General features: G+C 33.1%; 18 protein-coding genes and 2 pseudogenes across 20 annotated transcripts, besides 11 other annotated features; 8 read left to right on the top strand and 12 right to left on the bottom strand.

Annotated features, from left to right (window-relative positions):
* Window positions 1–19,983: part of a mobile genetic element that runs on past the window's edge.
* Window positions 56–456, top strand: TVAGG3_0083730 (annotated as a pseudogene). Its single transcript has one exon. A coding segment is annotated over exon 1 (401 nt).
* Window positions 648–1,214, top strand: TVAGG3_0083720 (phage tail repeat-like family; the record flags this gene model as incomplete). The annotated part of the gene is made up of 1 exon (XM_051222161.1): window positions 648–1,214. The coding sequence occupies one exon, from the start codon at window positions 648–650 to the stop codon at window positions 1,212–1,214; it is 567 nt and encodes a 188-aa protein (XP_051107147.1).
* Window positions 1,481–1,522: a mobile genetic element.
* Window positions 1,481–1,522: a terminal%2Cinverted (terminal inverted repeat of ISTv3 transposon ID:TVAGG3_0083710).
* Window positions 2,174–2,214: a mobile genetic element.
* Window positions 2,174–2,214: a terminal%2Cinverted (terminal inverted repeat of ISTv3 transposon ID:TVAGG3_0083700).
* Window positions 3,421–4,071, top strand: TVAGG3_0083690 (uncharacterized protein; the record flags this gene model as incomplete). Its single annotated transcript, XM_051222160.1, has 1 exon — window positions 3,421–4,071. The coding sequence occupies one exon, from the start codon at window positions 3,421–3,423 to the stop codon at window positions 4,069–4,071; it is 651 nt and encodes a 216-aa protein (XP_051107146.1).
* TVAGG3_0083680 lies at window positions 4,209–4,583 on the bottom strand (annotated as a pseudogene). Its single transcript has one exon. A coding segment is annotated over exon 1 (375 nt).
* On the top strand, window positions 5,021–5,167 carry TVAGG3_0083670 (uncharacterized protein; the record flags this gene model as incomplete). Its single annotated transcript, XM_051222159.1, has 1 exon — window positions 5,021–5,167. One exon carries the CDS (start codon window positions 5,021–5,023, stop codon window positions 5,165–5,167), a length of 147 nt encoding a protein of 48 aa, XP_051107145.1.
* Window positions 7,246–8,178, top strand: TVAGG3_0083660 (organellar and viral DNA polymerase type B; the record flags this gene model as incomplete). Its single annotated transcript, XM_051222158.1, has 1 exon — window positions 7,246–8,178. The coding sequence occupies one exon, from the start codon at window positions 7,246–7,248 to the stop codon at window positions 8,176–8,178; it is 933 nt and encodes a 310-aa protein (XP_051107144.1).
* TVAGG3_0083650 (KilA, N-terminal/APSES-type HTH, DNA-binding family) lies at window positions 9,361–9,920 on the top strand (the record flags this gene model as incomplete). The annotated part of the gene is made up of 1 exon (XM_051222157.1): window positions 9,361–9,920. A coding segment is annotated over one exon (560 nt), but the record flags the coding sequence as incomplete, so codon positions are not given.
* TVAGG3_0083640 (protein of unknown function, DUF4106 family) lies at window positions 10,488–11,080 on the bottom strand (the record flags this gene model as incomplete). The annotated part of the gene is made up of 1 exon (XM_051222156.1): window positions 10,488–11,080. A coding segment is annotated over one exon (593 nt), but the record flags the coding sequence as incomplete, so codon positions are not given.
* On the top strand, window positions 11,117–11,578 carry TVAGG3_0083630 (uncharacterized protein; the record flags this gene model as incomplete). The annotated part of the gene is made up of 1 exon (XM_051222155.1): window positions 11,117–11,578. The coding sequence occupies one exon, from the start codon at window positions 11,117–11,119 to the stop codon at window positions 11,576–11,578; it is 462 nt and encodes a 153-aa protein (XP_051107141.1).
* Window positions 11,964–11,991: a terminal%2Cinverted (terminal inverted repeat of MuDR-2B_TvMULE3 transposon ID:TVAGG3_0083620).
* Window positions 11,964–13,933: a mobile genetic element.
* Window positions 13,904–13,933: a terminal%2Cinverted (terminal inverted repeat of MuDR-2B_TvMULE3 transposon ID:TVAGG3_0083620).
* Window positions 14,103–14,738, bottom strand: TVAGG3_0083610 (Poxvirus D5 protein-like family; the record flags this gene model as incomplete). Its single annotated transcript, XM_051222154.1, has 1 exon — window positions 14,103–14,738. The coding sequence occupies one exon, from the start codon at window positions 14,736–14,738 to the stop codon at window positions 14,103–14,105; it is 636 nt and encodes a 211-aa protein (XP_051107140.1).
* Window positions 17,001–17,420, top strand: TVAGG3_0083600 (uncharacterized protein; the record flags this gene model as incomplete). The annotated part of the gene is made up of 1 exon (XM_051222153.1): window positions 17,001–17,420. One exon carries the CDS (start codon window positions 17,001–17,003, stop codon window positions 17,418–17,420), a length of 420 nt encoding a protein of 139 aa, XP_051107139.1.
* On the bottom strand, window positions 17,869–18,916 carry TVAGG3_0083590 (protein of unknown function, DUF4106 family; the record flags this gene model as incomplete). Its single annotated transcript, XM_051222152.1, has 1 exon — window positions 17,869–18,916. A coding segment is annotated over one exon (1,048 nt), but the record flags the coding sequence as incomplete, so codon positions are not given.
* On the bottom strand, window positions 18,949–19,926 carry TVAGG3_0083580 (protein of unknown function, DUF4106 family; the record flags this gene model as incomplete). Its single annotated transcript, XM_051222151.1, has 1 exon — window positions 18,949–19,926. One exon carries the CDS (start codon window positions 19,924–19,926, stop codon window positions 18,949–18,951), a length of 978 nt encoding a protein of 325 aa, XP_051107137.1.
* A 65-nt stretch (window positions 19,984–20,048) lies between the features above and the next one.
* Window positions 20,049–21,627, bottom strand: TVAGG3_0083560 (protein of unknown function, DUF4106 family; the record flags this gene model as incomplete). The annotated part of the gene is made up of 1 exon (XM_051222150.1): window positions 20,049–21,627. A coding segment is annotated over one exon (1,579 nt), but the record flags the coding sequence as incomplete, so codon positions are not given.
* Window positions 21,628–21,827: 200 nt separating this feature from the next.
* On the bottom strand, window positions 21,828–22,329 carry TVAGG3_0083550 (protein of unknown function, DUF4106 family; the record flags this gene model as incomplete). Its single annotated transcript, XM_051222149.1, has 1 exon — window positions 21,828–22,329. A coding segment is annotated over one exon (502 nt), but the record flags the coding sequence as incomplete, so codon positions are not given.
* A 275-nt stretch (window positions 22,330–22,604) lies between these two features.
* Window positions 22,605–25,893: a mobile genetic element.
* On the bottom strand, window positions 23,061–24,137 carry TVAGG3_0083540 (MULE transposase domain-containing protein; the record flags this gene model as incomplete). Its single annotated transcript, XM_051222148.1, has 1 exon — window positions 23,061–24,137. The coding sequence occupies one exon, from the start codon at window positions 24,135–24,137 to the stop codon at window positions 23,061–23,063; it is 1,077 nt and encodes a 358-aa protein (XP_051107134.1).
* Window positions 24,649–25,313, bottom strand: TVAGG3_0083530 (MULE transposase domain-containing protein; the record flags this gene model as incomplete). The annotated part of the gene is made up of 1 exon (XM_001294949.2): window positions 24,649–25,313. A coding segment is annotated over one exon (665 nt), but the record flags the coding sequence as incomplete, so codon positions are not given.
* Window positions 25,894–25,957: 64 nt separating the features above from the next.
* Window positions 25,958–27,346: part of a mobile genetic element that runs on past the window's edge.
* TVAGG3_0083510 (uncharacterized protein) lies at window positions 26,094–26,414 on the bottom strand (the record flags this gene model as incomplete). Its single annotated transcript, XM_001294948.1, has 1 exon — window positions 26,094–26,414. The coding sequence occupies one exon, from the start codon at window positions 26,412–26,414 to the stop codon at window positions 26,094–26,096; it is 321 nt and encodes a 106-aa protein (XP_001294949.1).
* Window positions 26,415–26,566: a terminal%2Cinverted (terminal inverted repeat of Maverick-1A transposon ID:TVAGG3_0083390).
* Window positions 26,567–26,809, bottom strand: TVAGG3_0083500 (uncharacterized protein; the record flags this gene model as incomplete). Its single annotated transcript, XM_001294947.1, has 1 exon — window positions 26,567–26,809. One exon carries the CDS (start codon window positions 26,807–26,809, stop codon window positions 26,567–26,569), a length of 243 nt encoding a protein of 80 aa, XP_001294948.1.
* Window positions 26,858–27,316, bottom strand: TVAGG3_0083490 (repellent protein 1 family; the record flags this gene model as incomplete). The annotated part of the gene is made up of 1 exon (XM_051222147.1): window positions 26,858–27,316. One exon carries the CDS (start codon window positions 27,314–27,316, stop codon window positions 26,858–26,860), a length of 459 nt encoding a protein of 152 aa, XP_051107133.1.

Raw genomic sequence — 27,346 nt, 5'->3', positions numbered from 1 at the left:
GCTTTAGAAACATAGGGGTCCTTGTTTGGATTCGTCATTTTTTAACCCATAAGAAATGGGTTTATTTGGCGCATTAGCAGGAGTCGCATCTAGATTTTTACCCGCAGTGGAACAATAGCCAGAGGTGTATTTGGAGTTGGAAGGAAGATTTTGAGTACATTAGGTATACTTAAAGAGAAAGCACAACCTATTATACAAACTGTACAGAAAGGTTGGGATGTAGCACGAGATGCAACAAATCTTATTCCAAATCCTGAAACAAGAGGAAAAGTTCAAGGATGGATGGACAATGTAGGAAGACAAGCAGGAAACTATTATAACAAAGCAAATGACTACTATAACCAAGCAGGACACTATATGGACCAAGGTGAAAGATTCTTTAACAGAGGATATAACCATGCACAACAGTGGGTAAACAATAACCAACCGCAACCACCTCAAACTTGGGGAATGTAAAATTTTTTACTGAGATGAAATGAACAATACAGCATTGAGACAAATGGGTTCAAGATGGATTTGTCGGCTTCCAGCAGTTACACAACGTGTTTGTCAAGTTCTTCCTATACCTCAGGAAGTTTTAGACCGACTTAAAAAACCTAAACAACCAGTTGAAAACAAACCAAACTAAAATTTTTTACTGAGATGAAATGACCGAAGAAGTTGAAACGGTAGATTTGACACCACAAACAAAAAGTTCAGAACCATTGTCAAAACCTGTCAAAGAACTTACAGATGAAGAGAAAAATTCAATAATAGAAAGTGCCAGGTCTGGAAATACAAACCCTAACTATAAAGTCACTTTTCATAAAAATGGAACGGCTAGTATCTCAAAAAAGAAACAGACTCTCACAAATAAAATATTGAAGTCTGAAGGAGCTTTCGAGACAACAGATGGAAAAGTTTACTTCACTGACCAACAGTTCATTATAGAACATCTCATTGACTTAGAGTCGAAATATTCTAAACTTTACAACAAACACAAAAAGTTGAAAGGAAAACAAAAACAAATGGCATATGATATTTATGAAGATGTTGACGACACAACTGTTCCTGCAAGTGAAGTAAAGTCAGAGGAACCGATAGAAGAAGAAAAACCAAAAACTGAAGATAAACCAAAACCAAAGTTTAGTTTCCAAACTAAACCAAGTCAACCTTCATTAGCTGGTATGGGTTGGCGTCAAAGACTTATGGCAGCAGGCGGTTATGTAAAGTAAAGAAAAAAAATATTTTTTTATTTTATTTGAAATGTACGCTGAGTTTGTTGGAGAAGACCGTTGGGAAACTTGTTTGTTAGATGAGAAATATGAAATGGCATACCATTTTAAAACAATATATTTTTACATATATTAAATGCTTCAGGTTGAAAAACAAAGAACAAAAGTAACAGATACAAAACTAGGGTTGTTAGATTCCTGACGATAGGTGTCTTTGAAGATTTGCCTGGTGTCATCACAGTGTCTTTAAATCAAAAATTTTATTTTTGTTACATATTAAGTTCTGTCAAAATGTAAGCTATTGAATTTTTTGAGAGGGGAATAATCGTCGAGGAAGTAAAAAGTGACGCTTTAGGAAATATTATTAGAAATATGATAATAAATATATTTGGAAAAAATATGTTTTTTTCAAAAATTGAAATGCTCATAGAATATTTTGAAATATGTAGGGAATTGAATTCGGTAATATATAATAAACAGGATTTTTAAATTTCAAGGAAAAATAGCTTTTGTGAATACTTTTGAGAACTCTTCTCAAAGATCATGATTCAAATATATTAAGGAGCCAAAATATTAGAGATGAGTTCACAATCAAAATTTTCTCACTTTTCTTCCAAATTGACATCCTTACTCACCACTTTCAAGTTTTTCATACATATATCTTACCCATTCATTTGGAATACGAGGTCTCGAGTTTTCGTTCATTTTTTTTACTTTACAAAACTGTTTATTTTTCAGAATTTTTAAATTTGAAAAAATCCATTCTATATCTGATAAATAATATATTATTTTTCAATCAAAATATTTTGATTATCATCTCAAAAGTGTTCTCAAAACCTAGTTTTTCTTATTTTGGATAATCTTAATATTTATATTATTATAAACTAATTGAACACCATATGTTTTTGTATACTTTTACAAAAAAATTGATAGATTTGTGATACTTCCCCCGACGATAGAATTGAATAGCTTACATTTTGACAGAACTTAATATGGAACATTTTGAAGTTAGTTTTATTGATTTTTCAATAAAAAACATTTCTAAAACAAGAAAATAAAACGATAAAATATTTATATTTTATATAAGGATCTTATATATTTAAAATAAATATCATTTTATTTTTTTCATTGGTGTCTGTCAAACCATAATACACTATTCAAAAATTCAATGTGTCTTGCGGTTTCAAAAGACACCTTCAAATTGAACGATAGCACAGACACTATTGAATTTTACCCATTGTATTTAGTTTTTACCCTTTTTATTTTTAAGAATTAATGACTGAAACAGCCGTTTTGCTATGACCTCAATCACTTTTATTTATTATTTTAAATATTATTTAATTTTATTATTTGAATAGGCCAACTTATATTTGAGAAGCTCAATTTGAGACCACTTAATACATTGAAATATCATAAATATTGAAATATTAAAAAGTGTATTTCAAAATATTGAAATTATAAAAATTTATAATACTGAAATTGAGACAAATTAATAAATTCAATGTGTTTTTTTTTGAAATAACTCTCAAATATTATTTTTTGTTTATTTAATGATGAATAAATATGATTGCTTTAGTCAATCATAAAAACTAATTTAAGTTTAAAATAATGAAAGGATAATTTGATCATTTTTTAAAATACAATTATTTTTGATGATTTGCAAGAATCTTTGAAAAGAATATAATATATGTTCTATTTTTGTAAAATTTATCCAAATCATGTATTACATAAATTACGATTAAAACGATGAAAGAACCAAAAAGTGTGTTTTGTGTTTTGTTGTTGCGTGTTGGATGCGGGATCCTGTTATTTCAGAAATTGACAAAAAATTTGGAAATTTAATTTCCGAAATCGAAATAATATTAATGTTTTTAATATTCTTATATCAAAATGATTAAAGTTCATTAAGAGAAAAACAATTCTTCTTCTTCAATCTATTGGCGCATTTATTTCTACACGCCAATAAGGAAGGGAAAATTATAAGACACCATGGTGTCTTCAAAACGCTAATTTTTGATATTTTTAACAACCCTATACAAAACCGTTAGACTATATCTTTACAAATGCTGGTAGGACTATTTCAGATGAAGAAATTTCATCCCGAGCATACAGGTTTGACTATCCAATTCGTTGGCTTCAAAGTCCTTCAGATGCAAAGGCAATAGGATTTAGAAGAGTTTTGTTTTCAAATAGAACTAACGCATTTATGTTCGCAGTATATTTTCATGGGCAGTATAAAGGTTCTGATGGTCTAATAGACAAATTTGACGAAATGAGAATCTTTACAGTTCGTTCAGACGAAAGTCTTGAGAAAACTCTAAATGACTTTCAAACTCAAATGAACAAATATTATTGGGAATTTCAAGAAAAATACGACTCTTTACTAAATGGAACATACTATCTGAAACTAGAATATGACAAGATGAACTCCACCGTTTCATTTCAAAAGATTGAAATTAACCCTCCAAGAGATACAGAGTTTTTATTTTGGAAAGTAGACAAACGTTCTTGGGCACAATTTCTTCGGTTACTAAACCAGAACGAACCATTACCACCAGATGGTCCATTTAAATTTATACTTCCACCAGCAGATTTGACAGTTTATAGAAACGTGTTTGACCCTCAAAATGTTATGTGTCATGCAAGTTTCAGTTCAAGCAACAATAGTTTTCTATGTATTGGTAAGGACTTTTATGACTTTGCTTCTAAATTCTACGAACCACCTAGTAACAGTTTCTCTGACTTTCAAGTTTGGTTCACAACAAATGGTGTGCAACATATTATTCCATTGTACTATGACTTTTATCTCGAATTGTCTTTCATATATAACTACGGAAAAGTGCTGAAAAAGTATTGAAAAATACTTTTAGGGTAGCATGTTAGATCTAACACGTTTTCTAACCTCATTTCTAACATGGTCTAAAACTCTCGAAAACAATTTATTTTTGACACTTTCACAAAAAAACATAAAAAAGTGAAGTTAAACGTTAAGGTTTACTGAACTGGTTGGATGTCGCCTTCACAGGTTATGTAGAACGGCTGACCCGAGAAGCGAAGGAGAGAATGAATTGCCAATTTCATATGGGGTAGGGGGTTCTCCTTGTTTGGTATTTTTATCCAAGGACGTTTGTTTAGGAACTTAACAAGAGCTTCTCTTTTGGCGTCCTTTATGTCGTCGAAAGGAGTGTTTTCTGGTATTTGAATTGGAATTCCGGTCGAAGTCTCGAGATTCAAGACAGCCCTTCCAGAAATAGTGGTGAACTTGACCTTGGGCTTCATGACCTTGCGCAAGTAGTCTTTTACGCAGTCGTTAATTTAAATTAGGTAAATTGCCTCGTCAAATCCTTCTGGCATTCCGAGTCCTTCCATCCGACAGGAAAATATTTTCCCGACAACTGGAAAAAATTTTCCGGACAAAAGGAAAATTTTCCCGACGACAAGAAAAAATTTTCCAGTTGTCCGTCCGTAAACCATTCAAATTTTCGAAAATTGAGAACTTTTTGGTCGAACTTCAGAAAAAGTTTTTCCTTCCGACAGAAAAAGTTTTTCCTTCCGACAGAAAAAGTTTTTCCTTCCGACAGAAAAAGTTTTTCCTTCCGACAGGACACAAACAGATGACTGACGTCCCACCAACCGAGTCCATTCCCAAACCAGAGGAACCTAAAGAACCACAACAGTCTCCTCAGCAACCTCAGTTCCAGCAAGTACCTCCGAATTTCTACCAATTTCCACTTCAAGGTTACTACCCACCACAAGGCTTCCCGAACTACCCTCCTCAGCCTATGCCTTACTTCCCCAACCCTTGGATGTTCCAGCAAGCTCCACCCCAGCAATTCCAATCTCAGTCCAAATCGAAGAGAGACCAAGAGTTCGAAGAAGGTCTGAACCGCTTACGCAAAGAGTATGCTACAGCTCCAATTGAGAGAAAGTTGTTCCCGGACCAAAAAATATAATTTAGGGTAGAAGGTTAGATCTAACCTGTTTTCTAACCTCTTTTTTCACCTCGTGAATTTTCATGAATTTTCATGAATTTCCTTAGGATAGAAAAAATAAAGTTAGTTTTATTTTTTTATTTTTTTATTTTGTATGTAAAGACAGAAAATGTTAAAGGTTGAGTTTGAAACAGTTAGAAAGATAGACAATGACACCAAAGTGGTTAGAATAGGTGATTTAAACGTAAGATACTCAAAGAAATACAACAAATATTCTTTGTCAGACATTTTATCTCCATCTGGAAAGAAAACAAAGGACTGGGTTAGAAATGCTTCTACTCAGAAAATTTTGACAAGAAATCCTGAGCTTATGATATCGGTAAGATTCTATGGAACTGCAGCATATCTTATAGACAAAAGTCTTATACCAATAGTTTTGTTATGGTTAGACCCAGTTGTTGGATATAACTTCATAACATATGGTTCATTCGATACGGAACGTTGCAGTGAAGGCTTACTTTACATCGTTCAGAAACCGAAGGACTTCAACACAAAAAGATAAGATAGGAAGAACATATAATATAACTCAAAGATATGACAGTACAGTCAATATAGTCAAGGTTGTGTTTGCTAATGATATGAGAGCTGCAGAAACAGAACTACTTGAAAAGTTTGAGAAAATGTATGGTGCTCCCATAAAAGGTAAAGAAACGTTTGAAGTAGATGAGATAGATAAAGCTATAAAATTATTTGACGAAGTTGCTGAAAAATACATGTAAAGCGTTTATTTTTGGTCTTTTGTGAAAGTCAGAAAATAAAGTTAGTGTCATTTTTTGTATTTTTTTGTATAAAAGACATGATTTCAGGGATTTTTTTGACGAAGTGTTAACGTTCACTTCGTCAAAAAATAACAGTTATCTAATGAAAAAGTGTCATTTTTTGTATTTGACGAGAATGTCGGGTAGAAGGTTAGATCTAACCTGTTTTCTAACACGTTTTCTAACCTCTTGAATTTGTCAAGACTTCTTCGTAAATGTTTTGTCAAGACTTTTCGTAAATGTTTTGTCAAGACTTCTTCGTAAATGTTTTGTCAAGACTTCTTCGTAAATGTTTTGTCAAGACTTCTTTCGTAAATGTTTTGTCAAGACTTCTTCGTAAATGTTTTGTCAAGACTTCTTCGTAAATGTTTTGTCAAGACTTCTTCGTAAATGTTTTGTCAAGACTTCTTCGTACATGTTTTGTCAAGACTTCTTCATCGTAATGAGTGTAAAGGACCCAAAAATATAATTTAGGGTAGAAGGTTAGATCTAACCTGTTTTCTAACCTCATTTCTACCCTCTTGAATTTTCATGACTTCTTCGTAAATGTTTTGTCAAGACTTCTTCGTAAATGTTTTGTCAAGACTTCTTCGTACATGTTTTGTCAAGACTTCTTCATCGTAATGAGCGTAAAGGACCCAAAAATATAATTTAGGGTAGAAGGTTAGATCTAACCTGTTTTCTAACCTGTTTTCTACCCTCTTGAATTTGTCAAGACTTCTTCGTAAATGTTTTGTCAAGACTTCTTCGTAAATGTTTTGTCAAGACTTCTTCGTACATGTTTTGTCAAGACTTCTTCATCGTAATGAGCGTAAAGGACCCAAAAATATAATTTAGGGTAGAAGGTTAGATCTAACCTGTTTTCTAACCTGTTTTCTACCCTCTTGAATTTGTCAAGACTTCTTCGTAAATGTTTTGTCAAGACTTCTTCGTAAATGTTTTGTCAAGACTTCTTCGTACATGTTTTGTCAAGACTTCTTCATCGTAATGAGTGTAAAGGACCCAAAAATATAATTTAGGGTAGAAGGTTAGATCTAACCTGTTTTCTAACCTCATTTCTACCCTCTTGAATTTTCATGACTTCTTCGTAAATGTTTTGTCAAGACTTCTTCATCGTAATGAGCGTAAAGGACCCAAAAATATAATTTAGGGTAGAAGGTTAGATCTAACCTGTTTTCTAACCTCATTTCTACCCTCTTGAATTTTCATGAATTTTCCCGAAATAAAAAATAAAGTTAGTTTTATTTTTTTATTTTTTTTATTTTGTATAAAAGAACAGAAATGTCAGTCGAAGCAACAACAATTCAAACAACAGCACCAAACTCGTTAGTCATGAATCCAACATCTATGTTAGTAGAAATGAAAAGCTTCATTCCTTCTTCATATACTTTTGAAACAGAAATCCAGAAGATAAAGCAGGAACTTTTAACAAGTACTTTGGACTGTTGTGCGAAAGATGAACAAAATGAACAGTATCTTTACGACATGCAGGACCTGGTGGAACATTTACCCAAATTGCCTGAAATCCAACAACAAAAGCTCACTATTCCTGAATTCGATGAAATTGAAGTGAAACCAACTGACTCAGTAGAAATAAAGAAGTTCATACGAAAGGTAAACTATGAATTCCTTGGATTTCATTGCAACCATAAGGTTATGGACAAAGATTGCGACATGGTATATAAGAATGTTTCTGACATATATAAATCTGAAGAATTTAAGACCTACGACAACTTTGTTTCGTTAGTTGCTGAATGTGTATGGCAGATAAGAGATAAAGATAAAAGATGTAAAATATGGAACAAACAAATAAAACCAGCAGCTTTTGAGTTAAAGAAAACCATTGACGCCTTAGTTGTTTTAGCAGGTAAGGTTTCAGAATATAACGCAAAAATGAACCCGCAATGTTCAAAATGTAAGGCAGCAATGAGGAGATATAACTACTCCGTCAAAGAGATAGAACGTATGAGAAACGACTATGCAGATTTAAAGAAAGAAGCAGAAAAGCCAGCAGAAGATAAAATGGACATGTTAGAATTTCTGAACAAAAACTATCCAACTGCTGACGATTTCCTTCTATCTGACGTCAAGAAGAAATATAAAGAGACTTTCGGCATAGTTAAAACATTCGATATCCTCAGCGAAGAAATAGAAGCTACAAAACTGTTTAGAGTCTCACGAATTCATAACGTTTACCATGTAAAACGCTTATAAAATAACTGGGGTAGAAAAGAGGTTAGAAAACAGGTTAGATCTAACCTTCTACCCTAAAATATATTTTTGCTGAAAAATGACCAAAATTCTGAGTAAAATAATTTTTAGGGCTTGTGTCAAACCGTTGAGTTTTCACAAAATTTAAAAAATAACGTTTACCATGTGAAACGCTTATAAAATAACTGGGGTAGAAAACAGGTGAGAAAACAGGTTAGATCTAACCATCTACCCTAAAATATATTTTTGTCTGATTTACGCTCATTACGAAGAAGTCTTGACAAAACATTTACGAAGAAGTCTTGACAAAACATGTACGAAGAAGTCTTGACAAAACATATACGTTCATGTTTGACAAAACATTTACGAAGAAGTCTTGACAAAACATATACGATGAAATCATGAAAATTCACGAGGGTAGAAAAGAGGTTAGAAAACAGGTTAGATCTAACCATCTACCCTAAAATATATTTTTGTCTGATTTACGCTCATTACGAAGAGGTCTTGACAAAACATGTACGATGAAATCATGAAAATTCACGAGGGTAGAAAACAGGTTAGAAAACAGGTTAGATCTAACCATCTACCCTAAAATATATTTTTGTCTGATTTACGCTCATTACGAAGAAGTCTTGACAAAACATGTACGATGAAATCATGAAAATTCACGAGGGTAGAAAAGAGGTTAGAAAACAGGTTAGATCTAACCATCTACCCTAAAATATATTTTTGTCTGATTTACGCTCATTACGAAGAAGTCTTGACAAAACATGTACGATGAAATCATGAAAATTCACGAGGGTAGAAAACAGGTTAGAAAACAGGTTAGATCTAACCTTCTACCCTAAAATATATTTTTGCTGAATTCAGCACAAAAATCTGAGTAAAATGGCATAAGATTGCTTCCCTCGGAAAAACCGAGAGAAGAGATTCCGTATGAAAACAGTGAAGAACAGCGAGTAGGTAAGAAACCTTAGTCGCCAAAACTCTATGAAAATCATGAAGCACAGCGAGACCGACTTTTATCTGGGTCGCCTAAAACTCTATGAAAACAGTGAAGAACAGCGAGTACGTAAGAAACCTTAGTCGCCAAAACTCTATGAAAACAGTGAATTTCCTTAAGATAGAAAAAATAAAGTTAGTTTTTTATAAAATATTTTTTTTATCCGGAATATAAAGACAGATATGTCAACAACCGAGAACACAACAACAGTTATAGTCCATGAAGCTATAAATGAAGAATACGAGTACATACAGTATAACAAACAGTTACGTCTCATTCGTTCGGTCAAAGACGATATGTACCAGATGCAAAGTATTTTGAACGCTCTTCGTTCTACAAAGCAAGCATATCATTGGTTTGAAAACCAACAGACAAAAGAACTTTTAGAAGAATTTCCTCATATGTTTGCTACCCTCGAAAAACCGAGGGTAGAGATTCCGTACGAAAATCGCAAGAATTTGGCTCCTGGTTTGAGAGGCTGGTATGTACATAGACTTCTTGTAAATGCTGTTGCAATGTGGGCTTCACCTCGTTATGCTTGTTATATTTTCATGATGTTAGATGAAATTCATAGACAAGAACGTGAAGAGATGGAAAAGAAACTTCATGCAAAAGATGAAGTCATTGAATCCAAAGACAAAAGCCTTCAGAAAAGAATACCACGTTCGGTACCAAAAGGAAAGGAAAAGAACTATAAGTATATGATTTATACTGAAGAGATGGAAAATGAAGAAGACAGAGATATGGTTATGTTGCATTTAGTCAGAAGAAACAACAAAAGCTTTTACGACCTTGCTAAGATTTACAAATCTGACAGAAATTGGTTCTATCGCGAAAACTTACCGAGTTCAATGACTCCAAATGAAGATGTGAAACAAATAGTTCAAGATACGTTACCTCAAACACACTATGATATGAAAGGTTGTACAATACTTACATTCAAAGAAGATTTGCCATTGTTAAAGGAAAAAATAACAGAGTATTTTGACAACTTCAAACAAGTAGGGTAGATGCACTCTTTATTTTTCAAGCTTGACTTTTTACAATTTGAACTTTGTTCGCGTAGATATGAATTCTGAAAGAAGTATGAGGGTCTTGTATGACTTTGTACTTCTCCCATAGTTCATGTCTGTCAAACTTACCTGCCATGGACTCTTTCATAAGTTCCATGAAATCGTCTTCGGACAATCCGGGGAAAAGTACAATGTCAGTAAGTATTCTCTTTACATCCTTACTTAAACTCTTTGCTGTCTGTACACAAATGACAACTGAAATGTTAAAGTGTCTGAGCTTCTTAAGAATTCGACACATGTCTTGTTCTCTATTCTTTAACAAAGGATGAGAAGCAAAGTCATCTAAGATAAGAAGACATCTATGAGGGTACGTTTTCCAATCGTAAGATTGCAATTTCTTCGAAATGTATTCTATCTCTTTCTGTTTGTTTCTGAAGTGTTTCTTCTCTAATATTCTCTGCATTTCCTCATTTGGGTCTTTAAACTTAGAATTTATATACTCATTTATAGCATTATACTTCAAAACTCTTCTTTGGTACTTCTTTATCCAATCTAACAACTCAGAGTCTTTTATACATACTAACTTAGACTTCTTTATAATATCTTTGAACGAATTGACGGTTTGGTCAAATTGACCCGAAGTACTACAAATGACAACTAACTCATAGAATGGGTTCTTCTCATCTAGTTCTTGTTGTTGTGCAGCCATTTTAAGATAAGTGAAAGTCTTACCCGACCCAGGTGGTGCAATTAGACCTGTTATACCATTCTGAGCAAATAAGAACTTGTCATGTATGGGTTTTATCTGAGCATTTTCCAACTTCCTCTTGTTCTTATTTAAAACATTCTCAAATTTTTTGTCAATGTCAGCAAACTTTTTTTCTAACATATTTTTAGAAAAATTAAAATTTTTATCTTTTAGAAAATGTCTAGCGATTTCGCTATCTATATTCGAGACAAGCTTTTCGACAGCAAAACATCTGTCGACCATAAAATCTTACATAGTGTAAACAAGAAAGGTGAATTTGTTCTAAAGTTCTGTTTCTGGGAATATGACAAGAACCATAAAACATTAAGCAGAGCAGTCTTAAAATTTGTCAATGACAGACTTGTTGACAGAGATGACGCCTCTTGGAGAGATGAAGTCCAACAAAACTTCTTAGAATGCAAAGAAGACACATGCGCTGTTCTTGAAGATGAAATAGAAAACAGAATAGAAGAGCTATTAAAGGACAAAGAACTTTTACAAAAATATGGTTCTGAGAAGTTTGACATAACTCCACCAGAAAAGAAGAAGAGAGAAAAGAGAGAAAAGAAAGAAAAGAAAGTAGAAGAAGAGAAGAAAGAACCTGAACCAGTTCCAGAGAAGAAGAAATTTGACATGTAAAAATAAAATTTTATTTTTAGAACATTTCTGGGTCAATGTCAATGTTCTCTTCCTCTTTAGGAGTAAACACTGGCTTAGACTCTAAAATCTTTTTACCCAATTTACCTTGAACTTCTACAACTTTAGACTCATAATATTCATAGTCGTCTGCTTTCTTTGGTTCATAAGGTATAACAAGTTTGTATGCTTTGCCTTCTTTAAGATTTGAGAACCTTCTATCAAAACTTTCTTTGACTGTTAACAAACCTTCTATGTCTAAGTCTTCAAATTTCGCACCATTTTTAGTCACAATAGCAAACTTAACTGGTTCGATGTTCCAAACTTTGCTGAATGAAGACTTTTCAAAATGGTAGAAGTAAACATTCAAATATGTGAATGGGTCTAGGAAACAATAAGAATTACCGAAAAAGTGACAAAACATCAAAAACAGGGAGGGGGTCTCAATTTTTATTACTTATATTATTTTACAATATTTATATAAATACTCTTTATAATATATTTTACTATAAAATTATACCTCAAATTCAAATATTTAAAATATTATTTACATAATTATCTCAAAATTATATTTTTATATATTATTTTTCATATGTATAAATCATATAATCTATATCTATGCAAATCTCATCTAAAAATTTTTGAAACAAACCGCTACCATTTTATAATGGTCCATCTTAAATTCATCATAAATTCTGGTACATGTTAGTACCAGAGTCTTCAAATCTCAAACACTCTGGTACCAACATGTACCAGACGCGAGTTTCCAATGCCCTCGTACGATTTTCTATTAAGATCTTCTTGAATGAGAAGGTCTTCATAGAAACTCGTACGAGGGCTTCTCTTTTAAATACTCTGGTACCTGCTGGTATCGGAGTCGACTTTACAGCCCTTTCCCCAATTTTGAAGCTGGGGAAAGTTTTCAAGCAATGAAAGGGAAGCTCTCGCTATGAGGTGAAAATCTAGAATTTTTACCTCATAGCGAGTAATCCTTTGTTAATTGCTTGAAAACTTCTTCAAATTATCAAAATTTCGAGGAAAGTTTCCTTGCTTCAAAGAAGAGATGGAGCCCTTTGAGCCACTGCATATAGGTCAGTGACTCAAAATACTCCATCTCTACTAGAAATCGCCAAAATTTGGGTCGCAATCTTTGAAATGCGACGCAAGTTTGGGCAATTTCGCGAGGGACTTGCTCCATTTGGTGCATAGATTCACACTCTATGCACCAGATGGAACAATTCTTTCGCTGACAGCGGGAAACTTTGTCTGAATAGTTTAACATTCAGACAAAGTTTCCCGCTGTCAGAGAGGGAATGGAAGGGTAAGAGGTATATATTCATAATGTATACCTCTTACTCTTCCATTCCCTCAAGAAAGTTCAAAAACTTGGGTGCAATCAGAACTGATTGCACCCAAGTTTTTGAACTTTATATAAGGAATTGTTAGCTATGATGTACTGATCATGAATCAGTACATCATAGCCAACAATTCCTTCGCAAACAGTGGGAAACTTTGTCTGAATAGTTTAACATTCAGACAAAATTTCCCGCTGTCAGGGAGGGAATTAGAGGGTGGGAGATATATAGATAGACTATAAATCTCTCACCCTTTAATTCCCTCAAGAAAGTTCAAAAACTTGGGTGCAAACAGTTCTGATTGCACCCAAGTTTTTGAATTTTGTATAAGGAATTGTTGGCTATGATGTGGATAGCCGCTGCCAGACCAAATGAATTAACCGTTGTGAATAACGTTTCTGAATCTTTATTTAAAAAGATAAAATATCACGATTTTGGCTGCGTTAAAAATCAAAGAATTGATGTTTTTGTCAAAAATCTTTTAGAAGAAGTTGCACCCAATTACTTTTATCGTATTAAAAACGATTTACTTCAAACAGGTTTTATTTCTTCAATTAGAATTCGCGAGCCTCGATTGACAGATTATAAAACAAAATTGAAAAGAGAAGTTCAATCACGTTTATACCAAGTATTAAATTTTGTTCAGAATCAAGAAGCCAATTTGAATCCATTAAGATTTTTATTGGAAAATGCTGAAGAAAAACTTTCTCAATAAATGAGAAGATACAAAATTCAATTACATATTTAAGATCGTTTGAAATTCCAAATGAATTGTTAGATACGTATATGTTAGAAATTAATGAATTTTGTTATAATTCTCCAGATTATATTTTAGAACATTTCGAAGAATTTTTAGAGGATTTCAAAGAAAAGAATAATTTAATAGACTAAAAATTTATTATTTTTATTTATTGTGAATTTTAAATTGTCACTTTTTAAGTGTTACTCCCTATTGAAAGTATCACTTTTTGGGTGTCACTTTTTCGGAAATTCTTATATACTCTGGTTCGATGTTCCAAACTTTGCTGAATGAAGACTTTTCAAAATGGTAGAAGTAAACATTCAAATATGTGAATGGGTCTAGTTCTTCTTTAAGTCCTGACATGTACTTGTTTACTGAGATGAATTTTGTCATCTTTTCTATCGGATAAAAAAATATTTTTTTTTAAAATTTACTCAGAAAAATTTTTCTTTGTATATACACCATTCTGTACGTCTAAAAGACTTTTGACATTTGCCAAGAATGTTCGTTTAGACGCTGTCATATAACCATATTCTTGACAATATTGTTTATACGAATCGTACAATGACCTTTCATCTAATGACACAAAGTCAGTTTCATCTATGAACAGTTCATATACACTCTTGTTTGCTTCTAACAATGTTTGTCTCTCTTCGGTATGTGGAATTTGTCTTGGATTGAACTTTGAAATATCTAATGTCATAAAATATGAGAACAAGTGGTTGTAAAAGTCAGATGTCAAAGTTTCTGCTAAGTCGTCAAAATATTCTGTATCTTGCATATGAGAATCTGACGTTCTGACAACTACATATCTTCTGTCAGAACTTTCTAATTTCATCGGAACAGCATTGTTTGAAACCATAATGAAGTTTGCAACATTTTCACAAACTCTTTGGTCTTTATATTTTCTTTCAACAACTCCAACTTTGTCTGTTATAAGACTCTTCAAAGCATCTGAGTTCAAAACTTTTGTTGTATCTATACTTTGAAGTTCGTTACATACTATAAGTTTCATATTCTCTATTGAAGAGTTAAATTTACCGCAGATGTTTTCTAAGTTTGTCATATTCGGATTCGAATAACCTTCTAACAGTTTGCACAAAATATCTGTAAAGAAAGTGTTCTTACCTGTTCCTTGTTTTCCAATTATAATGAGAGCAGTTTCATTTTTAGCACTTGGATGTTGTAAGATGTTTGCAAACCAACATAAGATATACTCATAAACCTTTTCGTTTCCATTGCATATAATTTCTTTGACATGGTCTAACCAAGCTTCTATAATATTTTCTTTCCATTCTACTTGTTCATATTTATATCCAGTGAAGATAGAATAGAAGTTTGGAGAAGGTGTATAAAACTTTATACCACGAACTGAAAAATCTTCAAGTTTTGACAATAAGATATCCCAAGCATCTAACATCTTCATTCCAACTTGTACGACTTTTATTTTCTTAAGTTTCTGTTTACATTCTTGTTCTGAAACTATTGTCGCTTTAGGTTTGTTAAAGACTACATCCATTCTTTCATAACATAACATTCTGGGGCAGAGTCGACATAAATGACTAAACGTTTCAAATTCTCGACTGCTTTGTTATAGTCTCGAAATGGACACATATTTCTGAATGTTTGGAAGTCATAAAAATCTGAAACATCTATTCTGTACATTTTTATAAAAATAAAAAAAAAATATTTTTTTATTCTTGAGCTATTTGTTGCATTTGTTGTTCTTGAGCTATTTGTTGTTGAAGTTGTTCTTGTAATACATACTTTCACCAGTTGCATCTTCCAATTCGAAACTTTCTGCCGTCATTGACAAATACATAGGACATAAAAGTTTTACAGGAACAAAGTTTGCGTCAACTAAGGTTAAGTTTATGTTTGCTAAAGTGTTTGAGTTTACTAAAGCTGAAAACTCTGCATTCGAATGAACAATAGGCAAACCAGCAGAGAATGTGTTATTTATACGCATAAGTATCTTTTGGTCATAGTAGTTTCTGTCGACATTCGAATAACACTTTGAACCTAAGTTTGAAACAATATATAAAATAGGTGTACTTAAAGTCAATGGAACAGACATTCCTTGTATGACACCTTTTCCTGTTATAGGAAACTGTTGGTAGTAAAAACCAGAAATAAGTTTTGTATTATAGCTCATATCGTTTATAGTAAACTCAGTCGGACATCCAAACATAATGAAACCTGCTCTAGTTGCAGCACATGTTACACCCGTACTTAAAGTATTAAATAAGTCAACAAAACCTGTTGGTGGTATATCTGAGTAAGTATCTTCAAAGGAGTATTTTTTACCATTCACAACAATAAAGTCTTCTGGTGTCAAAAGAGCAAAACAGGCTTTAGTCGTCATTGTGTTTAAGGTTAGTTTACAATATCGTCCTTGAGGACTTTGTAAGTTTGTTGTTATAGAATTATATGACTCAGGGTTTTTAGTCGTAATAGTATAAACCATTATATCTTCTGCCATTTATATATATTTAAAAGTTTTTCTGAAAGTGGAGAAGAACTTCATCTAAACTTTCACATGGCGTTTCTTGAAGTTCTCTGTCTAAGAAGTTCAAATATTTTGTAAAGACATAGAACTTTCCTTTGTCTACACGAACAAACAAAACAGGGTCTTTCATATCGTTCAAAAGTGTGTAAAGTCCTTTACATGAAATAAAGTCTATATTATTTTTCTTCAAACATCTTTCAAGAAGTTTTGACATTTTTACTTAGCAAATAAATTTTAATGAAATGTTGTGGTCGTCAAATATTTTTATGACGTCTGGGAAACTATACTTTAAGTTCAACGTTTCACCTCCTTTCATAACGTATATCTTGTCAATGACATTATATGAAACACCACAGCAACTAATGTCGGGTTCTATTTCTTTGATGTTTATATCGTCTGCCTCTGTCAAAAGTTTCAATAGTTCTTTCAAAACTTCATGAGGTGCAATGACATATGAGTTCACTTTTACAGGGTTGTGTTCGACCAAGTTAACATTATACTTAAAGCTTGACAAATCTTCTCCTGAGTTTGAAGTTTGTCTTTCAGTTGTTGGTAGTCATTTCGAATATCTGCAACAGAACTTAAGTCTCTGCTAACTTCAGGATATGTTGGTTGTTCTTTTACAGGAACAATTGTTATACCATCTTCGTCCTCGTATGGTTTCCCCACTTCAACATCTCTGTCTTTGACATTGACAATAACACTTTGACTGTTTGTTTGAGTTGGTGAATTTAACTTCACATCTGCCACCGCCATTAAACCTTTTGAAACACTTACGCTTCTATTTTTCGGAAATGACATTTTACTTAGAATAAAAAGATGGACGTATTTGAGTATCTCTTCGAATTGAAGCAAAACAAAGTTTACACACACAAACAATACAAATACATTGACAGAATAGTTCTTTATACAAACAATGGAAAATGTTATAGAATAGCAGTCTTTGCTGAACCAAAATATTTTCATAAAGCAAAGAAAGTTGGTATAACTGAAATGGTGAAAGTTCTTGAAGCAGACAAAAATATAACTTCAAAACTTACAGATATTTCTAAAGGTAAGTTTATAATACAATATTATGTCAAAACTGGCGTACTGTCAATATTTGACGGAGAGAAGTCAGTTCAAGAACAACTTACTGACCTGCTGCCAAAATCTGCTCGATGGAAGCTGTCGTTATGCCAATCTGAGGAGCCCCAGCAGGTTTCATCGAACGAATCTTCAAAAGAGCATCTTCCGTGAAAAGTGCTATTGGTTTTGTAAACTTCTTTGCTTTCAATTCATCTGGACCGTCTCTGTCACCAGTATATTGTATTTGAACTGTACCAACAGTTGAAATACCACCCATAAAGTCTTCTGAGTCAGCAAATGGAATGCCAAGCCAAAAGTTTGAACGGTCTCCATTTGTATATTGAGTTTTTTGACTTCCTGTATGAGTCCATACTTTCACATATGGCATAATAGAACTTTGCATTTCAGGGTTAATGGTTGTTGTGAAGTTGTTGTTAAAGTTCATAGCATCTAATGTCAAGTTGTATGACCTCATATCTTCAACTGTAGAATATTCTTCTTTGGATAATATTTGCCATCTATGTTTATATGATATTTAATACCGGGTTGTAGAAACAAGAATAGTCATTTATAGTTCGTCTGAACAGTACAAACATAGTATCTGCATGTTTCATTGCAGTTGTTAAGGCAATATCTGTTCTTGCACCTGGGTCAGCACTTTGGTTTCCAACTTCACCTGCAAAGTCTTTGACAGATATTTGGTGTATAGGGAACATAAGTGGAACTGCAATATATTTGGCAGCTAAAGCATTTGAAATATCTGGGTCCAACATATAGACTGCAAGTCTGCTTTCTATTCTCTTGCATTCAAATTTTTCGCATGTGAACTTAACTGGGTCCCAAGCAGTTCCAGCAGCATTGAAATAATAGTTTACTTCAGTGTTGAAGTTTGAGAAACCAAAGTCTAAGTCAACTTTGTCTTTGCAAAAGTCACAGAACTTGGCTCCACCAGTTCCAGCTACAGTAATAGTGAATGGGTCTTGTGTTGGTGCAATGACTAAGTTATTTTTGCTTGGAGTAAGTTCGATAGAAATTTTTCCTGCCCAGTTTGGCAAGTATCTTAAAAACCTGAAGATGAGGAAAGATGACAAAGGAACTCTAAGTTTCAGTTTTACTTTAGTGGCAGCAGTTCCATCTGAACCAGAAAGGTTAACATAAACTCCTGGAACGTTAGGGTCAAGTCTTCTTATTTTCTCAATAGTTGCATATTGGTCTGTTTGTTCTCTAGCTTGTGGTTGTACTGAGTTTCTCAAAGCGAACCATTCATAGTTTGCCCATGTTACTGTTTGAACTAAGTCAGAGTTAGAATATATCTTATATCCCATGAAAACTTCTGGAGCATATTGGTATCCGACATAGAAAATTCCATTGCAACCTTTCTTGTCAGACAACTTGGCAGAAGGTTTTATTTCAATGTCTTGTTCCACGTATAAGAATGAGTTGTCAATAGAAATAATATGAAACCTGTCGCAAGCAATATCTACTGTTGTTGAAGAACCTTCACCAAACTCACCTACATTTCCATAAGAAACAGCAGTTGTATATTCGTAAGTTCCAGGAACTATTTCTGACCTTCTAATGGCATTGTCGCATTCGTTATACCATTCGGAAACATTTCCGTTCATGGCATCCAAAACTGTTGGCGTTATATTCTGAGCGGCGTACATTTCATATGGGTAAAAATATAGAATAGTTGGATTTATGTGTCATAATAGAACCCACGTGGACCAAGCTTTACTTTCTTCCTGGCTGAGTTTTTAACTCTTCTTTTTCCTTCATTGCCACTACTTTCACTAGATGAAGTTACTTCTTCACTACTTTCACTTTGTTCTACTCTTCTCTTCTTCTTTGGTAACTTGCCCTCTGCTTTAAGTTGTTGCATCTTTGCCTCATGTTCACCTAGTATGTTGTAAATTTCCCATGTCCTTTTTGCCTTTGGGCTCTGGTCGCCCATCTCAGGTAACCTATATCCTAGAAAGATTTTGTCATAGTTTGTATTTGAGTCTTCGCGTATTGTTTGCATGACTCTTTCCTGAGTTTCCGGTTCAAGCTCTTCAAACAGAGCTTGTCCATATGGAATAAGCTCGTTTCCAAATATATGTTTTTGTAGCCATTCTGGTTTTCTTTCCATGTTACCAACAATATCTTTTGTGAATGGGAAAGCTTTTACCCAATGTTTCAGTCTTGCGTCATTTATTTCTGTAGTTGGTTTTATTTTGTCAAGGAACATGTTTTTCAATACTAACATTTCATTTGGTACTGTCCATTTGAGTTTTCTTAAATATTCATCCCTTCTCGGTTCATTGTCTGCAAAGTAAGTTTTTATGACATTTTGTAAACTTTCGTTTGCAAGGTCATGTACAATAGGTTCTCTTCCTTCTGTCTCCCTAACTTTCTTTCTAAACTCTTCACCAAATATACCATCTTTATGGTTCTGTGTAGTTCTTTGAGATAAATGTTCTAGAACGTCAGGTGTTATATTTCCATCAGCCATGTTCATTTCATACTGGTCCAAAATATCTGCATGTTTCATATCTTTCAATGGCATTAAAGCCGCGCTGAAAATACCAGCTATATCTGGTTCACCATTCACTTCCATTGCGTCTACAACTTCTTGGAATTGTGGTTGTAAGTTTATGAACCACCTATCCGGGTTAGCTTTATGACCCCATCTCATTGTAGTTCCATAGTCTGCAGAAACAAAAGTAGGTTTGTTTCCATATTGGTTAGGTTCTGAATGAACTTTAAACAATGTTTCATTTCTATATGTTTTGTTGAAATTTAACCTTTTATTTTCACCGAGTTCAGCCAAAGATTGAACGTTATATGGTCGTAAGTAAAAAGGGTTATTGTATTTGCGTACATTTTCTTTCAGTACTTCCATTCTATGCTGAATATTTTCATCTGGTGTTGGAGTCTTTTGTATGTCGGCAAACATTTTTCGATATTCTTCTACCATGTCAGCCGAATTTTTCTTAGACTCTTGGAAAGATTCCATATTCACCTCATACTCTTGTTGAGGGTCAAGATTTTTCGGCTGTTCCAAATCTTCATCTAGTTCTGTGAAGTTAGTTTCCAAAGGAGGGACTTGTTCGTTTCCTTCAGGCTCTTCTAGCTGTTGTTGCTGAACTATTTCTTCCATGTCTGGTTGTATCTGAACTTCTTCCTGTGGAGTTTCTTGTACCTCATCTGCTGGCATTTCATATATTCCGAGACCGTTTTTAACAAGTTCCCTATCTAAGTCATCCGGACTCATAAACCTTTCTTCTTTCGTTCTGTCTCTATTTTTTACGCGTTTCATGAAGAGAGTTGAATTATCATTTAGCTCTGACACCAAATATCTCGGAGTAAATTCAGTCATGTCATTTGGATGATATGCTATTAAATCATATCCCTTAGCGAGCTTGTATTTTCCAGGTTTGAAATTATATCCCATTTGGTGCTGAGCCATAAAGCTAAATAGGTTCGGGTCAGTATTTCCTTCCTTGAACTTTCTAATAGCTTCTTTATATCTGTCACTAAAGTCAAGAGTATCTGGGTAACCATAATCTTCCTTTAGCATTTTTAAGAATTCTTGGTTTCCTTGTTCTCTACTTCTTTTATGTCCTTGCTCTGTTTGTGGTTGTTGTTGTGCAGGGTTTTGAACTGTTGGTTGCTGTGCTGGTTGTGGAGGTGGTTGTTGTGCTGGTTGTTGTTGTTGTGCTGGATTTTGAACTGTTGGTTGTTGTGTTGGTTGTTGTGCTGGATTTTGAACTGTTGGTTGTTGTGTTGGTTTTGGTGCATGCCTGTGTCTGTGTCCATGTGACGATGTAAATGTTTTAGGTAGTCCTGGTGCAGGTGCTTCTCTTGGAGGGTTTGGTGGTATATAAGTTCCACTAGCTAGTATATAAGTTCCACCAGCTGGTATATAAGTTCCACCAGCTGGCACATATGTTCCATCTGCAGCATAATGTCCTACCTGACTTTTCGTTTTTAAGAAAGCATTTACTAGGTCTGTTTTGGTCTGTTGTAACTCTTTTTCTTGACTTTCCACAACAGTTGCTCTAACGGCGTCATAGGCACTTTGAACTGCCTGTCTCGTTGCTGCATCTGTTATTTTCGTCATATTTTGTGCTACTTCTCTTAACTCTTTGTCGAAACCTTCAGACTTCAGTTTCTTTCCAGATGAGAAGTCGTTCACTTGTTTCACCTTACTATGAAGAGCTTCGAAGGCGTTCTTAAAGTCAGCATTCATTAAAGCTTCATTTGAACTGTCTTCTTCCGCTTGTATTTTTGTCCTTATTGACCCTATAAGTTGGGCTGCTTTAGCGTTGGCTTGGGCATCTAACCAGTCATTATTAGCTTTTATATATTCTGCGCTTTTCATTGCCTTTTGCATGGCTGCGTCGTTATTTTTACTTTCTTGTGCTAAGTTTTCATACTGTACGGTTTGGTTTTGCAACTGTAAAAGTTTTTCTGCCTTTACATTTGCTTCAACTTCTTTTTTATACTCATCGCTATCCATATATGTCTTCAGGGCTTTTTGTTTTATTTCTTCATCTTTCAGTACTTTATATTGAGTAGTATGGTTTTTCAAATTTATAACATCTTGTTCCATTTTTGCTACTTCTGCTGCTTTTTCTGACACTTTTTTCGCATATTCCTCTGTACTTAGTTCTTTCAGTTGTTCTTCTTTCTTCTTTTTCTCTACGTTTAACTCATTGAGTTTCTTTGTGTGTCTGTCATATTCTAGTTTCTTTTCGTTTTCACTTATTTGTTTCTGTATGTCTATGTTTGACTTTTTGACATCTGATATTTGATTTTTGAGTGAACTCAAATTCATTTGACTTTGAGGGTTATATGCTGTTCCGTCTGCAGCTCCACCATAGCCTGCCATTTTCGCTAAAAGTGCCGCTCTTAAACCTCCACTCTGTGCACCAATAACTCGGTTTAAAAGCATAGGATTGCTTGACATTTGTTGCAACATAGTGGGGTCATTCATTATTTGTTGTTGCAACTGTTGTTGTGGTGTCAGTTTTACTATTGGATGTTTCAATGCTCCCTTCCTCTTACGTATATTCTTACGTAGCTTACGTGGCATTTTAAGTGAAGTAAAAAACGGTTTTTGACAGATGTTTATATGACACTTTTTGTTCAGCACAAAAAACTACTCGGTCAAAGTGTTGTCAGTTTTGTAAAATAACCGTCCGATCTCATTCTATAAGGGGGAAAAGGCTTCTCAAAGTATACTTCCTTGTAACGCCTGTAACTTTTCCTGTAGCGACGATAGACCCTTACTTGTCCGGACAAAGTTATACTAAACATCTTCAGGGCTAGAGGGCACGAAGTGCCTGGAGGCCCCACTACCTTTTTTTTTTAAATGTATCTCACATCAAAATCCATTGACCTAAGGATGTTAAGTTTCTGTTTTTAAAAGTTGATATTTTTTTTAATTTTAAGAAAATTAATAGCATGTTATTAGACAATAGGAGTGTAATGATATTGACTAAACAGAAATGAGAGAATAGAGATATAATTTTGATAAGCAATATTGCGAACAAATTCTGAAGTAAAATCGCGATCAATAATTGAAAATTACGATCATGTACTGAAAAATGACGATCGAATTGAATGAATAGAATTATATCTAAGAAAAAATAAATTGTATTTAGAAGATGAACAAAGAAAGGTGTATGCTAAAAATCATTTAACAATAAATGGAAATAAAACGAAATTGTTAAAAGAAAAAAATGAAAATTGTTAAATAATATATTATTTTTTAGTCATAAGAATAAAAATATAGTAGTTATAAAAGGAATTAGACTTCATATATCAATTCTTTTTCTCTGTAGATGTGGAACGTTTGCTTTTCGATCTCTTTCGATGAACTTGAAAATATAAGTTATTATCGCTGAGAATCCTTTCCGAAATAGGAGCTTTACGTTTAGGAGGATTGTCGGATGAATTTTGTTTTTTATTGTTTGATTTTGTTGTTATGGAAGATTTTTTCTTATTTTTTTCAGAATTTTGCTTGCTATTAACTGAAACTTGTTTTGACGGCCCAACAATAGCATTTGTAGTAGGAAGAATTCCCAATAACGAGCGCATTTTCGATAATTGTTTTTCAATATGATCAAGAAGGTCCAGCTTATGTTCTAGATTACTAGACATTTGATTTGTAGAAGGATGGTTTTGATTTTCTGGTTCTAAATCTGTAGAGTCTGCAATATTTGAATTTTCGGAGCGAATTGGAGCATCTGAACCTTGATTTGTATCGGCTTGCTCAAAATTAGTTTGAATTGGAGTGGATGAATTAAAATCTGGATGATTTAATGTTTCATTAAATAATGCCATAATTTTTTCTCTTTTTTCATTAATAAACTTAGTGATCATTGTATCTTTATCTGTTAGATCGATCGATTTGAGTATATCTGCATCATGAACTGGAATATTTTCGAACAATGAACTCGATTCTATGGAACCATATGGAGAAATCTCGTTCTGAGCCAAAGAAAGATCACTTACGTTGTATTGTTTGATAGAAAAAATTGTTTTCTCAAGTTCTTTTTGAAAGCAGTCAAGAATATAATTTTTGTAGCTATCAGTGATAACGGTTTTTATATGGCGCTCGATCTTCTGGTTATTTTTGATGGCGTTATATTTATCTAATTGGATTTGAGATATCTTCTTAATAGCTTCATAAATGTTTGGATGTTTTAACGAAGAAAATTCTGAATGCATACTCTCGAGGCAATCATTAGTGAATATTGCAGTTGCATTATTATATTGAGATATTAAATTGTAGTGCGGCAACCAAACTTTGTTGAAATAATCAATATAATCTTTGATCGAATCAACTTTATTTTGATTAATTATATGCATTGTAAGTACAAATTCTTCATGAGACATGAATGGAGTAATAGAATATAGCTTAAATAAAGAATTTTGTAAAGTATTGAAATTTTTTGTATAAAGTGCTACAAGTTTCCTGTGTAAAGCTTGTTTGAAATGAAATAGGCATCCAATTATACGGACTTTAGGGAAAATTTGTTGAAGTGCCTCTATCATTCCCTTTTCAAAATCACAATGAATTTGAATTAGCTTTGAAAATTGAATACCCTTGACAGTAAAAATATATTCAAATGCCTTCTTATAAGATTCAAATGTGCGGTTTTTCATGAATATAAATAAAAGTGGTAGATATTGATTTGTTGAAGGTTCACAAATCATAATTGTTAGCATCTGTCCTTTTTGAAAATGTTTTGGTGTAATTTTAAAAGTTCCATCGCAAAATAAATCTGTGGCTTCTTTTGCAAATTGAATTGCCTTCTCAAAACCAAAAAACATCGTCTCACAATTTGCTTGAAAATCATGGCCAATGAAAAACTGCTCGCCATTTATTAAACAAAAATTAGCAATTTCATCGTCTGTAATTTTTTCTCCAACAGAAAATTTTCTGGACTTATTATAAACTTCCCTGACCAATGAATCTTTAATTAATGGGTTTTCATCAGTACCAACAGCAAGTTCTGTCATAAATTTTTTAATCTGCTGAAAAGTGCCGTTGTCTTCAGAAAATTTTGCCATTGCCTTATTGTATATTTCTGTCAGAGTCATTGATTTATGAAGATCATTTTTTTCATTTTGTAACTTTTTAAATTGTCTGCATTCGGGTATATGTTCCTTTTGTAAATCTTCGGAAACTGAACTGTTCTCAATTTTAACTAAATAACGTGCTTGACAAGAATGATCGATGCAACGGTAGTAACGTTCAATATTATTTGAATTAATAATATTTGTATGATCATGCGAATAAAGCATATCTTTGCGAACAATTGTATCAGGATATTTTCCAGTAACTGCGGGAATATTTTTAACTGCAATATAACTAAAATATCTTCTGACAGCTTTAGATTCATTTTCGGCGTATTTAATATTAAAATATTGAAGAACTTGTTTGATTATATTCGTTTTTTCATCTCTCGATGTTGATTTTTGGTATTTATCAGATTGTTCCCTGATAAATATTTTATTTTCGTCTGTAAAGTTTGCTCTTTTTTGATTAAATATAGATGATTTTCCCATTAAAAAATGAAATGATGCAAAATTTACGAAAACCGTTCGAAAATTGAATTAAAAATGAAAAGTAATACTTAAATGAGGAATTCTTTGAGATATTGGTCTTAGATTGAATGTAGCGTCATTCTTATATAGAATATATATTCATATCATCGGAAATATGATAAAAAGCATATAATAAATGTCAAAAAAGTGAACAAATAAGCAAAGATATTTTTTAAAAAACAATGAAAAGTAATACTTAAATGAGGAATTCTTTGAGATATTGGTCTTAGATTGAATGTAGCGTCACAAATTTCACAAATATAATTTACTATACAATTTTATTCACTTTTTTAAAATGGCTGACGACAGTCTGTATCAACTAACTCAACTAGTCAAGCATAATGATTATTCTTCGGATTCATTAAATCAACTTTATCAATGCATAAGTACAATGACAGAAAGATCAATTGGATGCTTGAATTGGGATAAATTTTTCAAAAAAATCACAGTGACTGATGAAGTTCTTTTACATTTTTAGCATCCGTTTTAAACATTGAAAAGATATCAGAATGTTTCAAGGATTCTATTTTTTATCACAATAGTTAGTATACCTAAGTGGTGTACAGCGGCACTGCGCGCCTCCGTACACCACTTAACCTTAAATATTTACAAAACCATTAACGTATATTTTACAACACAAACGACAACACTAACTTAACATTAAATATTTACAAAGCCGCCAACCACTTCACTTCACTAACGTTTTCACAAACGACTTCATTAATGTAAAAATAAACGTTCTCACTTACAAAAGTATTGCAACTCCTCCCATTGCTGTGCTTCACATAACAGCTCATAATCTTCTGACTCACTTTCTTCTTCATATAGGTCAAAATCACTGTCAAAATGAATGTTAGTAAGTTTTGACAAAGCTAATGAAACACGTTTACCGTTTGTATCGTATGCTTGTATAAACTTTCCATTCTTCATTCCTTCATAAACGCTCAAACTAACTTTACCCTTTCTCCCTCGTATCTGATAGAATGTATTTTCACGAGGAACGAAGAACAAATTCTTGAACTCATGACCGTTGTAGTTTGTTATCTCAATAGTTTTCGTCATTTATATAAAAATAAAATAAAAAATAAACTTAAAAATTAATGATATCACCACCCTCACACGTATGAAAACATAGCCCAAAAATATATTTAGGGTAGAAGGGTAGATCTAACCTCATTTCTACCCTCATTTCTAACCTTGTTGAATTCATTGCTTTATTCCTCACTGTCGTCTGCTTTCTCCAACTCTTCTAACTTCTTCCTAAGTTCAGCAATGTTGTCCTCATGAAGTTTAATCTTTCTCAAAATTCCTTCTTTATCTAATGGTTGCTTTATCTTTCTAAACTGAACTCTACCATCCTTCATAGTATGAATGTAAAAACCTTCTGGAATAGTTCCTGATTTAATGTATTCTACCAAAAACTTTTGTTTCATTGCTTCAGTGACTTTATTTGTCATTTCAATCAAATAAAAATTTTAATATTAAATAAAAATAACGTTATTTTTTCAGTAAGGAAACGCAGGAGTTTTACGATTTATTTGAGGAGTAGGTTCTGGTTTAAATGTTGGAGTCGGTTTAGGAGTTGACTTTTGAACAGGAGTTTGTACTTCCATAGGTTCAGGAGTCATTGAAGGTTTTGCTTGTGAAGGCGTTGGTTTTGGCAAAGGTGTTGGAGTTTGTTTAACTTCAGCTACTTCAGTATTATTTACAACATTTGCTTTATTTCTTTTCAACATCATAACTGCTCCTGCTGTAGCTAGCAAACCTAGTGGGAGACCATATCTTATATAAGGACTTGACCAAATGCTATTTTTGACAGGAGCTGGTGGAACACCTAACCTTGGTGAGACTGCTCTTTGCCATTGTGCAGCTCGTAAGAAATATTCAATAGGTGCTCCATAATCGTTTGGTAAAGTTTGTTTCATAGATGGTGAAGGTTCACGAGAGCTTGATGAAGAACTCATTTATAAGCTTTAAAAATAAACGTTCATCCT

The sequence above is a fragment of the Trichomonas vaginalis genome, chromosome IV (genome assembly GCF_026262505.1).
Source record: "Trichomonas vaginalis G3 chromosome IV, whole genome shotgun sequence".
In the NCBI taxonomy this organism is placed as follows: Eukaryota; Parabasalia; order Trichomonadida; family Trichomonadidae; genus Trichomonas; species Trichomonas vaginalis.
Note: the sequence above shows the minus strand (reverse complement) of the source record. Positions and strands in the feature narration are given on the sequence as shown.